Source organism: Abramis brama, assembly GCF_963993115.1.
Source record: "Abramis brama genome assembly, chromosome: 24".
Lineage (NCBI taxonomy): Eukaryota > Metazoa > Chordata > Actinopteri > Cypriniformes > Leuciscidae > Abramis > Abramis brama.
In genome coordinates this window covers 24,404,866-24,419,104 of record NC_139986.1, presented here as the reverse complement: position 1 = coordinate 24,419,104, position 14,239 = coordinate 24,404,866, and the positions used below count along the sequence as shown (strand labels likewise).

The window sequence follows — 14,239 nt, the reverse complement described above, 5'->3', positions numbered from 1 at the left end:
CCACTAATTGGAAAGCTACCTAAAGAACCTCTTCAAAGACTTGCTGCTTTTTAAATTGCCTCATTTGCACACTTTCTACCGATTGTTTCAGCTGTAAACCTAGTTTTCAGTGCATACCAAATGACAGCCATGAAGGGAGACTCCGAAGACAGCATTGAAAGCACGAAGCCGTCCAGCCTCCAAGTTTTCGCCAACTCCTCGACGTTACATGGCATGAGCCATATATTCGCCTACGGGCACATGACGTTCCGTCGCTTCCTATGGTCACTGTCCTTCTTGGGCTCTCTAGGTCTGCTGATGTTTGTGTGCATGGACCGAGTGTACTACTACTTTGAGTTCCCTCACGTCACCAAACTTGATGAGGTGGCGGCGCCCAACCTCACCTTTCCTGCCATCACCTTCTGCAACCTCAACGAGTTTCGTTTCTCGAAGATCACAAAGAATGATCTGTACCACGTTGGGGAGCTGCTGGCACTGCTCAACGAGAACTATCAGATCGCTAACCCTCACTTGGCCGAGCCGGAAGTCCTCGCTTTGTTGAAGGACAAGGCTAATTTTGCCAACTACAAGCCCAAGCTGTTCAACATGACGGATTTCTACAACCGCACAGGCCACGATCTCAACGAAATGCTCTTGCAGTGCACCTTCAGAGGGGAGGATTGCGTCCCTACAAACTTCACCACTGTAAGTTACCATGGTGGTATATTCTTCTACTGCAGTCAAAAAGTTGTGGCAACCTGAATAACAAGCACTTTTAGTTTATAGCCAAATATCACCTGACATGAGGTACAAGGGCCATTGACTGAGAGTCAATGTGTGTATTGAATTACGCAAACTATATTCTTTTTCTTTCAGACTACTACTTTGTTAACAAGAGACTTCTCCGTTTTTTGCTTGTGCAGTGTAGTTTTTTTTTCCAGCTGAAAAATCTATAGGTTGAAATATGCAATTACATTCATGAATCAATGGCTTCTGGGTAGTAAAAATCAAGAATGACTCTCAAATCGCTACTCTAAGACATTACAAGAGTAGTACGAATGCTCTCTCACTCAGTGAATATTTTCACACGTACAACTAAAGCAAGATGAATTTCTGACAGCCGAGTCAGAGAATTATAACTTTAAGATTGGAATATGTACAATACATTTATGCTCTAATATTCCGTGCTAAAAGCAAGCAGCTCTAATCTAAAGAAAACTAGATGTATAAAAAGAGTAATTGATTATAGAGATAATATGGATTAGTTTGATCAAATTAAAAGCTATAGCTATTAAAAGACTGATGCACTTTGCATATCGGTTTAGTTTGATTTATATGCATACTGTCAAGTTATGTGCCAGATGTTGAGTTAAATCCTGTGACTGACTCTAATTTATTGTCGGATCCTGGTTTGGACATGTGGAACAAATTACTTAAGCTAACATAATGGTCTAAGTTAAGGTGATGTTAAACATGGGGGTTAATGTAAGTCCACTCCCTCGGAGGAGGCTTTATGGATGCTTTAAATATCAGCATGCACAATCATAATAAGAACTTTGCTGATGTCAGACATGGATGGGGTAGGAAATGAGAGGAAAGGTCTTCTTTATACCTCAAGGCGGTGTTCAAAGCATTATATGTTTTTCATATTTGTGAAAATAGGATTAAAGGAATAATTCCCATTCAAATAAAAAACTCTGTCATTATTTACTCAACCTCATGTCATTTCTAACCCGTTACCCGTCTTAATTTGACTTTCTTACATGGAAAACAAAAATGGAATATCTGAAGAATATTCTGATCATTATTTTCATAATAAAAGTGAATGATGACTTGAAAGCTTCAAAATGACCAGACAAATACACCAAGGCCATATGATTTATGTACAATATGCCAAGTCCTTTGAAGTCATGCAATATGTTTGTGTGAAATGCAGACAGAAATGTAGGTTTTTATTCACAATACTATCATATGGCTTTCGAAGACTTTGTATATCGTGGGTCATATGGACTGCTTTTTTTACTACGCTTTTACATGCTTTTTGAAGCTTGAGTGTCTCAGTCCCCATTCATGGTAATTTTTACTTCCCATTCAAAGTAATAGCATGAATTTTTTTTTATATTTCTCATGACCAGTAGTCATTTCTCCTTTAGTTTTCCATGCTGTAAAGTCATATAGGTTTGGGTAAGTAAATAATAGAATTTTCATTGTTGGGAAACGATTACGTGTCAATAGGTTGTGCAAGTTCATTTGACATAATGGCCTTTTAATATAAAGGTTCTTGGCAGACAGATTATTTTGTGTGTTCAGCATACTCGCCTTCTCATTTTGTATTGTTCACCTTTAATTACCATCATAAGCATCCTAAATGACCAAATGAATAAATGAGGGGTCATTAACTGGACTTTGAGTGCCATAAACTCTGAGTGCAAACATTACTCTAATTCTTTCTAAAGTGGCTTTTGATTGACTCTAATGAAAATAAGTGTTACGATCAGGTATCTACAATATGATCTCCTGACAATATATACGTCAATGCTGAGTACCAGTGTAAAATCTCTTGGACTAGGCCCAATGCGCACTTATCTAGTTTAGGGAGAAATCTGTTCTTAATGAAAATTAAATGTACTTAGGAAAACCCAAGTACCTATTGACATTTAGTGTTCTTGAAACCCTCAAGGGCTGGATCCTGGACTTAAGCATTCAAAAGCACAACTCTTATGTACATCTGTTTTCAGCTGCTTGAAGCTGATTTCAAGCCCCCCTTCTGTCAGCCGAGTAACGTGCCCTGTACTTTTTTACTTAGAGAATGGGCTTTCTTCATTAACATGAGTGTTGCCTGGCAACAAGGCATCGCATTGCACTGCAAATCATTCAAGGGTAATTGCTATTGTTGTGCGTGATGACAAACACTCACTAGGTAGTTGAGATGATTCGAAAGCAGTCACTTTGTGTGCATTTGTGTGTGCATGTGCAACGATGTCTCTGTGTGTATATATAACTGTTTTGTGAAAGTACTCTAATAGCTGTCAGATTACTGTTGGTCACAAACAGCCATGCTGAGGTTCATGCACATATCTTTGAAATGAAACATTACTGTGTCTTTCCCATCATGCATTTATGTCTTCATAGTCAGACATTGCACATTATGTATTCTAGTGCTTGTGCTTCTTGGACAGTTTAGGAGCAATTTATTATTTATTTATTATTCAGAGAGAGTAGCTTTGTGGCATCATCAATATGTTTTTGCAGCTGTTAATGAACACTAAATTTGGAAGCATTTTTTCCCCACAAATTATTATTATTATTATTATTATTATTATTATTATTATTATTAATTTAAAAAAAAAGTTTTACAATGTGTACATTATGTGCCTGATAATGATTGTAGCACTAAAATTGTTTTTTTTTTTTTTTCTACAATGCATTTTATTACAATTAAATAATTTCTATATAATTTATAATTATACTAAGGAATTTTTCATGGGCACATTATTGTTTTAAATTGTATGTGAATAATGAGCCAATATTATGAAATATTTTGCCTTGTCTGAAATGGGATTCAGCGTTTGGCACATGCACGAACACATTGAGCTGTAATGCCCATGTGGGACACACAAGCTCAGATTAACCACAGGGCTGATTTGGCTCTTGCTTACGGGCCTTGAAGTCCAAAGGGTTTTGAGCTGCAACCAGGTTTTTTTGTCCAACCAGTGACTCATTCTAAATGGCTTCATCACTTCATTTTGAATGGGTTTAGTCAGGTTTTTCAAGCAACACAGTGGCTTTAGTGACGGGTGTGTGTTTATTCTCACAATGTTTTCAACTCTGGCGAGTTTTAATCCATTTGGGGGACATTGGGACAGTGTGGGTGCAGAGGTTGTGCTACAGATAATCATTACCTGTCACTTTGACGGACTTGGTTGTCCATCATGCTTTATTTTATCCTGTCATTAATGAGTTAAGTCCTCCTAGGACCCCAGCTGGTAGCTATTTAAAATGCCCGATCAAACAAAAACGGCTGAATGACTAGCAGTTTAGGGTCAGAAAGATACATTAAAGTCCGCGTGAACCGGAAGTTGCAAACGTCTTTTCTCCAGTGCTGTGACGTATTTCCCAGTGAAAAGGAATATTGAACAGAGGGCAGGGTTTTACTCTAGCGCTCCTCCTCTCCATCTCTCGCTCATTACAGACTAACGATTTGAGGGGAGTGGTTAAGTGTTTCCCAAACCAATTCTTCAAACCTACGTCATCAGAGAAGGGATGCCATTCCAGACCGGAAGTAACTTTTCAGACTTTGATTAAAGATTACGACGGCAAACAATTTTTTTTCTGTGTTTTAACTTGCACGGATTAATTGTTCACCATAAGACTAGTAATATGCGCTAACAAAGTAAATAGGGTCAATTTTGATTTCAGTTGGACTTTAATATTGATATAAAAATAAAAATAAATAAAATTATATATATATATATATATATATATATATATATATATATATATATATATATATATATATATATATATATATATATATATATATATATATATATATATATATATATAATTGAATATATATATATAAATTGAAAAGTTAATAATAAAATAAAATTGTGAATTTAATACATTTTTACTGAATTTTTGATCAAGTAAATACAGCCTTGGTGAGCATGAGACAATTATTATATTTCAATTAAATATTTTATAGGATTTCTCTCCAGGCGCAGAATATAATTGGCTGAAAGAACTTTTAATTCTATGTAATTGCTTTGGGGTTCGACTTCGAGACAAACTGTTGTTCACCATGCAGGTTGAATGGTTCATGATGGCGTCAGTGAAGTATTGTGGTTGATATTTATAATGTGACATTGACATCACAGGAATGTCTGGTGCACAAGCTCTTCTGGTCTCACCAATTGGGTTTTTTGCAGGTTTTTCTTTTTATTCTGCTTGCAAAATAAGAAAAAGATAATGGAAGCTATGTGCTATTCTGATAACAAAATCTGTGTTACGTGGACTGTATTCGTACCCTCGCGTACGTGTAAAAACTGAAGTATATTTTGGGCTTTAAGATTGTTTAGTTTGTTTGCAAGAAATGTTGTTTTAGGCCCAACAAAAGATGATTCAGGCAAAGTCATGGTCACCCTTAAAGATAAAGTTAGATTTTATCCATGCTCAATCTCAGCACAAAATTGGTGAGTGTTTTCATATCAAAACTGATTTGTTCACAAGTTGATCCAGAATGCAGTAAAACCGGCCGTAGTCTGATTGAAGTGTGTTTGGTTGTTTTACGCGCACTCTTTTCTTGTCTGATGTACCACAGCATGCTTCCATTATTTCAATGCACAATGAAGAAAAGGCTCCTTGCACTACAGGAAAACGCATTATCTAACTGCCCCGTTCACGCTACATCAGGAGAATACAAAGGGTGAGAGGATAAACCTAAAAATCACATAATGGATGTCTTTTGAACACTGCTTCAAGCATCTTCTGTCTTTATAACACTGCATTCTGTTTCATGTCAGAAAAGCAGCAAGAGCAACCGAACTGCTCATGTTTATAATTATGGTAATTTACTTTCATGCCCTTTCGAATCAAGCCGACATGATGGAATTCACTCTAGATTACACTATTGTTCACACATCTGTTGTATTTCTAAGTTACATGCAAAGTGCTTGAAGAAACTGTGTAAACAAAGAAAGGCCTTTGCACTGACGTTCATTATCAAGTTGCATTAGAGCAGAATTAGCTTGTGTTCATCAAACAAATGGACTTTGGAGTCTCAAGAGATGTTTATGTGAACATTGCGATTCCTTTTGTTTCATTGTCAATTACAAAGTTTCTCTTCAAGCGTTTGCAGATGAGAAAATCTGCTTAAGTCTATTCAGGTACTTTCTTTAAACCCGGATCCTTTTTTCTTACACTCTTTGATCAATGTTCATCTTGACCTACTGCTCACAGTCCTCTTTGAGACGAGGTTCGCCTCACTTTTTCTTTTTCTCACGCTAAGTGTTGCCGAGCCCCAGAGACGTGAACAGATTGAAGTGGCTTTTAGCAATAAAAGACAATGTCATTTGTGCCGACACTGCTGAGGAAACCTCAGAAGACGAAGCAACTCATCTCATGATCGTCGTCTTATGATATTCAGCGTTTGACTTGCGGGTGATTTGCCAGATATGGTGTCACAATACAGACTGCATCAATAACTTTTATGACGCTTTCGGGAAGCGGCACAATTTTTCGAGGAGCTTCCTGACGCTATCATTCTCCTGAAGTGTGCGAAGGCTGCCTTATAAATGAGTCATGGGAGTCAAAGGCCAGTGTTTTTGGCAGGAAAACGAATGCCACCACTATTAAAGGTAATGCCAGGTCAGCGTGCCCTAAAAATATGTTCACACTTTTGCAGCGATTTTGTCAATTGATGCTGAGCTGTATGTGAACATGCTTCTTGGGATTTGTAGGGATTCATTCACTGTATTGGTTTATGCAGACATCTCAGTTCTGATGCAGTGTGAATAATAAAGCAGGGTTGGTGTGGAGGATTGATTCACTGATGCATTGTGATTCTTTCCCAAACTGTTCTGTATCGATCTACTGAAATTCACCATTGGAATTTGAAGGGAATTATTAATAATTCTGCTGCTTATGCATGTGCAGGACCAGTTACAGATTGGGCAAAATAGGGTAAGATGTGTCTGGGTAAGCTGTGCCACCCTTTTAATCTAGTAAAATGCATTATTTTTGCCCTGTGGCCATATATTTAGATGGAGCCTATCATATACAGTTCTCTGTGATTTGAGTGATTAAATGAAGCATTACCCAAAATGGTTGCTGTGTTGTCAAATATGTAATTCTATTACTACAACAAAGTATTGATTTTCTTTTCTTCGTCATAATCATATTAAAATACTATATATATATATTTTTTAAGAAGACATGACTATACATTGTTACTGAAATATAATTGGGTGTTTTAGTTTTACTTCAATCTCATTTTTTCATGCCTAGAGCATAACATAAGTTAAATGTGGCCCTTCAGATAACAATTTCTTATATTTTTGGCAACTTAGTATTTTATGATGCTTTGACCGTGCCTGTGGTGGATTTATTGTCTGCACAAACACTCAGGGTTCTTGTATATGTGCTTGCACTGTCAAAGTTCAGCTAGTGCTCTCCATGATACTTGTTTACCTGACAGGGCAAATGCTTGGGGAAGGTGAATTGTGCTGCTGTAACCTCGTTTATTTTTTTTGTTACTGAACCCAGTGTCCCAGTGTTAGTGTGACAAGTTTTGGCCCAGTTGACAGATCCGCCTCTCGCTCTACTGGAACAGTGATGCACTGTCACTGTATCTTGAATTGGTTATTTCTTTCAAACCTTGGTGATGAACTGAACATTGTTGTTGCACTTTGAGTCATATGGTCACCAAGGAAATATTGTCTAGCTGCTGAAATAGTTGAGGGTTTGTTGAAATTGCTATTCTTTTTGAAGAATGTTGTGTGATTGTCTTGGAAGCATCAGTTAGCATTGGTTAAATAATAAACAATAATAATAAACTTTATTTTATATAGCGCCTTTAAATGTTACTTCTCAAAGCGCTTTACACAGACAAGAATACAATGAGAAGGTAAAATGTTAATCGGTAGATAAGCGAAATAAAACATCAAAACAGTAAAACTCAACATGCAGCTAACATACAAAATACAAAATATACAATCAACCAATACACTGCTAAATCACATAAAAGCAAGTCTAAAAAAATGAGTTTTAAGCAAGGATTTAAAAGCACTAAAATATTCAGCATGTCTAATCTCATATGGAATAGAATTCCAGAGTTTTGGAGCAAGGGAAGAAAAAGCCCGGTCACCCATAGAGTGCAAGCGAGTTGAGGGAACAGTCAGAAGGCCAGAGTCGGAGGAACGGAGATCACGCCTTGGAGTATAAACAGTTAAAAGTTCAGATAGATACTGGGGTGCTAGGCCATGTAAGGCCTTATAAGCAAGCATAAGTATTTTAAAATCTATTCGAAACCTGACAGGGAGCCAGTGAAGGGACTCCAAAATAGGGGTGATGTGTTCTCTAGTCCTGGTTCCTGTCAGGATTCTAGCAGCTGAATTTTGGACATATTGCAATTTATTTAGGGTCGTTTTCAAGACTCCTGCTAGTAAAGCATTGGAATAATCAATACGAGAGAAAACGAATGTATTGATCAATTTTTCTGCCGCAGTAAGTGATAACATGGGACGCAATCTAGCAATATTTCTGAGATGGAAAAAAACGTTTTAACAGTGTTCTGGACATGAAGGTCAAATGTTAAGTGAGCGTCAAAAATCACCCCCAAGTTTCTTAATTTTGTTTGGAATTCCACATCAGAACCATCAACATTAAACGTTAAAGATCCAGCTTTACGTAACTTGTGAGTAGAACCAATGATCATAATCTCTGTTTTATCACTATTAAGGCAAAGAAAATTTTGATTCATCCAAATTTTTATCTCAGAAATGCAATGTTCCAGAAAAACAACAGCCGCTGTTGTTTGATCACCAGGTTTTGAGTGGATGTAAATCTGGGTGTCATCTGCATACAAGTGAAATTTAAGTCCAAGAGATCTAAGGAGCTGACCAAGAGGAAAAATATACATGTTAAAAAGTAAAGGACTCAGAGTCAATCCCTGGGGAACACCAAATTTGACTGAGCCAACTTTGGACTTGTCCACCCATGGTAACAAACTGCCTACGGTCTGTTAGGTAAGATTTAAACCAGTTTAATGCCGTCTCAGTGATGCCAAACACAGATTCCATACGAGTGAGTAAAATCGAATGATCAACAGTGTCAAAAGCCGCACAGAGGTGAAGAAGAATCAGAATTAAAGGAAGGGTAGGTGATTTGTTCCAGACCAGAAGCATTTTTTTTATGCTGGTTGAAGGTCTCTCCACATCCTGATAGCAATCATTAAGTTAAGTGGTCTAAATTTATTTATATGTGTATATATATTGTCTGTGGAAGGCGTAGGACCATAAAATGTTCATCCAATCAATGATACGATGTCCTACCTGCCTGTCAACGTATACGTCCGTGCACCTGCTCACATAGTCGAAGTCAGACAGATGTAAGTCATTGAGTATCGCAACCCAAACAGCAGACTTTTACAGCTCCTCCTGAACCAAAACGATGAGCTTATCCAGCATTCTCGCCATAACTACTGTAATTTCTCCTGGTCTGCTGATCTGCCCACAGCCACTGTTTCAATCTGAGATTCCACACTGCTACTTCGTCTGTCCGCAATAAAACAGCAGTTAAGTTGATATCATGTATCTCTTTATAATTCTGATGCTTATTCATTGTAACCCGGGTCTAAATGTACCAACTGGACACAATGTGGAGAGTGAATCCTTGTTGTACTTGTTACAATCCAGGCAACTCTCAATTTTTCAGACAAGAATTCTTGAGTCACATCATCAGATAATCAGTCCAATTCATCAAGTTAAGATTTACTATTCTGAAGGGCAAGTCAAAGAAGTCATGTATCTTCAGAATCTAATGCTTTTATCTGATTATTTTATTGTCAAAGAGCACTCTTTATCACAGTTTGCATGTAACAGTGGTTCTGATAATTCATCTCCTGTTAAATTAAAACTGCGATGTATAGTGATGCTTTTATTGTTGTTATCTGGAAATGTTCAGGCAAATCCTGGGCCTACTACCTCTGTGCAATGTCTACCCACTCCCTCAGATTTCAAAAGTCGATCAGGCCTTGGTTTCATACATTTAAATGTTAGAAGTCTGGTCCCTAAAATGGATATGATCAAGATCTGGGCAAATACTACGACAAATGCTGATGTAATGGTTCTATCAGAAACTTGGCTTAAGAAATCTGTTACTGATAATTTTAATTCTAATTGATGGTTATAAAGTCTATAGAACTGATCGGTTGGGTAAAGGAGGTGGGGTTGCCATGTATGTCAAATCCAAGCTCATTAGCTCTGTAACTCTGTCAATGACTAAATCTAAACAGTTTGAGGTCTTGGCCATCAAAGTAGGCGTATCAAAGGATTCTTACATCACTGTTGTTGGTTGCTATAGACCCCCGTCTGCCGCAAAGGTTGCTTTCAAATCTATTTTAGATATTTTACATGAGTTAAATGACTCTGAATTCATCCTTATGGGTGATCTAAATTGGGACTGGCTTTCAGTGACGTCAGATTGTTTTAAAGAACTCTGTGATTCATTAAACCTAGTGCAACTCATAAATGCTCCAACAAGGCCAAATCCTAAAGCACAACATAAATCTACCTTGCTTGATTTAATTATAACAAATACATCTCACAAATACACCTCAACTGGCATATTTTGCAATGATGTTAGCGATCATTGTGCAATTGCTTGTGTCAGGAATACAAAAATTCCCAAGGTAAAACCCTGGTTCATTTTTAAAAGATATTTTAAAGGTTTTCAAGAGCAGGCTTTCCTGTGTGATTTATATCATAGTGATCTTAACAGAGTAACTCTGATTCCGGATGTTGAATTGGCATGGGAATATTTTCACTCAATTTTTCTGTCTATTTCAAATAAACATATTCCCATTAAAAAGTTTAGGATCAGTGGTAGGGAAATCCCTGGTTCTCAGACAGTCTCTCAGAGCTAATTCATTTAAGAAATAAATCGTGGGCCCAAGCTAGATTTTCAAACTCCTCTGCTGATTGGACTACGTTTAGAACCCTAAGGAACAAGTGCACCTTGATGATAAGAAATTCTAAATCAGAGTTTTATCTGAAGACAGTTACAGAGAATCTAAATAACCCCTCCAAATTCTGGAAAGTAGTTAAATCTATGTCAGGTACACATGCTGCTTCAAACCTCCCTGAACACATTCTGGTTGGCTCAGATGAAATAAAGGATAAAGCTGCTATGATCAGTCAGTTAAACAAACACTTTATCTGTGCTGGGTCTGCATTTGACAGCTCAAATGTAAATACACCTGTCCCATGTTCTGCCACCACTGCAACTGATAGAAATCTGGATTTGTTTGATTTTAAAACTATTTCAGTTGCGCAAGTTTGTAAAGCTCTGAAAGTAATTGACCACAAAAAATCTGCAGGTCCTGACAATCTGGATCCTTATCTCCTAAAGGTGGCGGCAGATGTTATTGGTGAGTCTATTACTCACATTTTTAATTTGAGTCTTAGGTCCAATACAATACCCCAAATCTGGAATGCTGGTTATGTTATCCCCTTATTTAAAGGTGGGGACCCCTCAGAGCTAAACAATTACCGTCCGATCTCCAAATTATCAATCCTGGCTGATCCTTGAATCTCAGGTAAATTTACAGATAAAACAGTTCTTATTTGATAATAATATTTTAAACAATTTTCAGTCTGGTTTTAGAACTGGCCACAGTACCATTACTGCTGCTATGGTGGTAATAAATGATCTTATTTGTGCCTTGGACAGAAAACAACATTGCGCTGCTTTATTTGTAGATCTATCCAAGGCGTTTGATTCTGTAGATCATGAATTGTTGCTGAACAAACAAAGATGTGGGTTTCTGTCCTAATGCAGTTAAATGGTTTAGAAACTATTTTGTAGATCGAACTCAGTGTGTCCATTGCAGAGGGCCACAAATCTGAGTTTCTTGGGATATCTAAAGGGGTCCCCCAGGGGTCTATTTTGGGACCTATTCTGTTCTCTATTTTTATAAATGATTTAGGTAAGGATGTTCAAGCAAAAGTACACTTTTATGCTGATGACACTGTCATTTATACATATGCTCCTTCCATAGCACAGGCTGTGCAAAAGCTTAAGACTGCATTTCAGTCATTACAAACTGCTCTGCTCAATTAAAAAATTGGTTCAAAGTTCATGGTCTTCAAAAACTCGCCTGCAGTTGCTTGATGATCTTAGCATTTTTACGTCTGATGGTAAATCCATTGAAAGGGCACCCATGTACAAGCACTTGGGTATATGGATAGACGACAAACTTTTATTTAATGTACATATTGCTAATCTAGTTAGGAAGCTCAAAGTAAAGATTGGCTTTTATTTTAGAAATAAATCTAGCTTTACTTTTAATGCCAAAAAAAAAAAACTTGTGGAAGCTACTTTTCTGTCTGTGATTGATTATGGTGACATACAGTGAGGAAAATAAGTATTTGAACACCCTCCTATTTTGTATCATACAAATAAATATTTAAAAAATCATATATTGTGATTTCTGGATTTTTTTTTTTTTTAGATTATGTCTCACAGTGGACATGCACCTACGATGACAATTTCAGACCCCTCCATGATTTCCAAGTGGGAGAACTTGCAAAATAGCAGGGTGTTCAAATACTTATTTTCCTCACTGTATATATGCATGCAGCCTCCTCCATATTACGGAGCCTTGATTCAGTGTATCACGCTTTATTACAAATGCAAAGTCCCTCACTCACCATTGCACTCTTCATGATCTGGTGGGTTGGACAGCACTGGTATATTTTTATATATAAAGCCATGCTAGGTAAACTTCCAGCTTACCTCTGTACCCTCCTCTGTCTCAATTCTGCTAGTTATCAGCTACGCTCCTCCAAGTGGTTGCTTTTTAATGTACCCAGGGTTTGGACAGATTTGGGGAAAACTGCATTTTCATACTATGCACCATGGGCATGGAATAATTTGCAAAAAGATCTTAAACTAGAAAGTGTATATCGATTAATAAATTTAAGACCATCATAAAAAATGTGGTAAAGGAGACATGTAGTTGTTTTTCTTGAGAGGTCCTTGTATTTGAATGATTTTTGCATGATTGTATGTATGTATGTATGTATGTATGTAGTATTTTTTTTTTTTTTTACTATGTTGTGTTTATGTATGGCTGCTACCTTGGCCAGGTCTCTCTTGTAAAAGAGATTTTTGATCTCAATGAGACTTCCTGGTAAAATAAAGGTAAAATATAAAATAAAAATTTGTAAGAGATATGGAAACCCGTGACATTATACTCGGAGCGGTTTGTGTCTCGAATTTATGCGTTTCAGTGGCAACACTATCAACACCGAAATGAATCTGCAGCAGTCAGGTGGTACATCAGGTCAGTGCTCTTTAAGTTATGTTCATTATTATTGTAATATTTTGTGCTTTGAGACATGAGGTAGTTTAACGCCGTCTCTCGTGACACTTTTGTTTGCTCCCTGCTGTGTGTGTTCGTGTGTTTTGAAGGAGGCGTGGCTTTGGAGACGCTCTGAAGGGAGGGTGGGATCACATGCTTTCAAAGCTAGCTCGCTATTGCTAGCCTCTCTGAAAATTGCCTACTCCACCTTTAAATCATAAACAAATTAGTAACGTGACATCGTATGCCATTATTTCCCAGCAAAAGTGATACTTTTTGTAGTTTTATGTCAAATATACAATAAAGAAAATGCTTCAGATGCAAATGCCATTTCAACAAACTCTGCCAAACAGTATAAGACAACTTTGCCCTCATTAAAATGCGTGTTTGTCACAATTTGAGGAGAAACGCTGTCTTGTAGATGTTGTTAAATCCGTGTCTTTATATTAGGCAATAAGGCTGAGCTGAGCTGATTTCCGCTGTAATCTCCCTCCTCAGACTCATCCGTCCTGCTCGCGGATGCCTGACTGTGCCGTCTGATAGTCCCTGTTCATTCAGCACTCATGGTGGTTACGCTAATGGATTTCATGCTAAGACTTTATGCTAATTCTCTCCATGTCTAAAGCTCAAGCATTGTATAGAGATGTTATTAATTAAGTCAGCAGTTTTTAATTGATTAATACGTATTAATCGTGTTACACATGGTTCTGCAGTAAGATTGTGTGTTTTTAAAACTGCCAAAGATGGTGGCGGTGCTAGAAATAAATTACATGGTTGTCTAAATGTGTTAACTTGCTATAGTTAGTCGTTATAGCTATTATTTCAGGATTTTTAATTTGGATATTGTAGCTGCCATTGTTTGCTTGGAAAGATGTCAACATAAATTATCAGCTAAACATTAAGAATCAAATGTACAGAAATAAAAGCCGAATGAACAATTATTTATTTATTACTATTGGAAAATGTGGAAGAAATAATTTTTTATATTAATGTTTTTTTTTATATTGATTTATTTTTGCAAATCAGTTTTTTTTAATACTACCCATATAATGGAAGGTGGGGCAGAATTTGTATGTTTTTATGATCTTAAATATTAATTTATTTTTACTAATTATTTTCTTTAATTATTTTGATATTTTTATTACCCATTTATTTTTATTCATTTTTGTTGTGAAA

At 36.8% G+C, this 14,239-nt stretch overlaps 1 protein-coding gene across 3 annotated transcripts in view; it reads left to right on the top strand.

Moving 5' to 3' along the window:
- LOC311075434 (acid-sensing ion channel 1C) overlaps nucleotides 1-14,239 on the top strand; it is an 80,939-nt gene continuing 66,700 nt past the window's right edge. For all 3 annotated transcript variants that reach the window (XM_084102858.1, XM_084102859.1, XM_084102857.1), the window contains exon 1: nucleotides 1-684. In XM_084102858.1, the coding sequence (XP_083958984.1) occupies nucleotides 121-684 (564 nt within the window). In that variant the 5' untranslated portion in view covers nucleotides 1-120. The remainder of the gene's footprint in view (nucleotides 685-14,239) is intronic.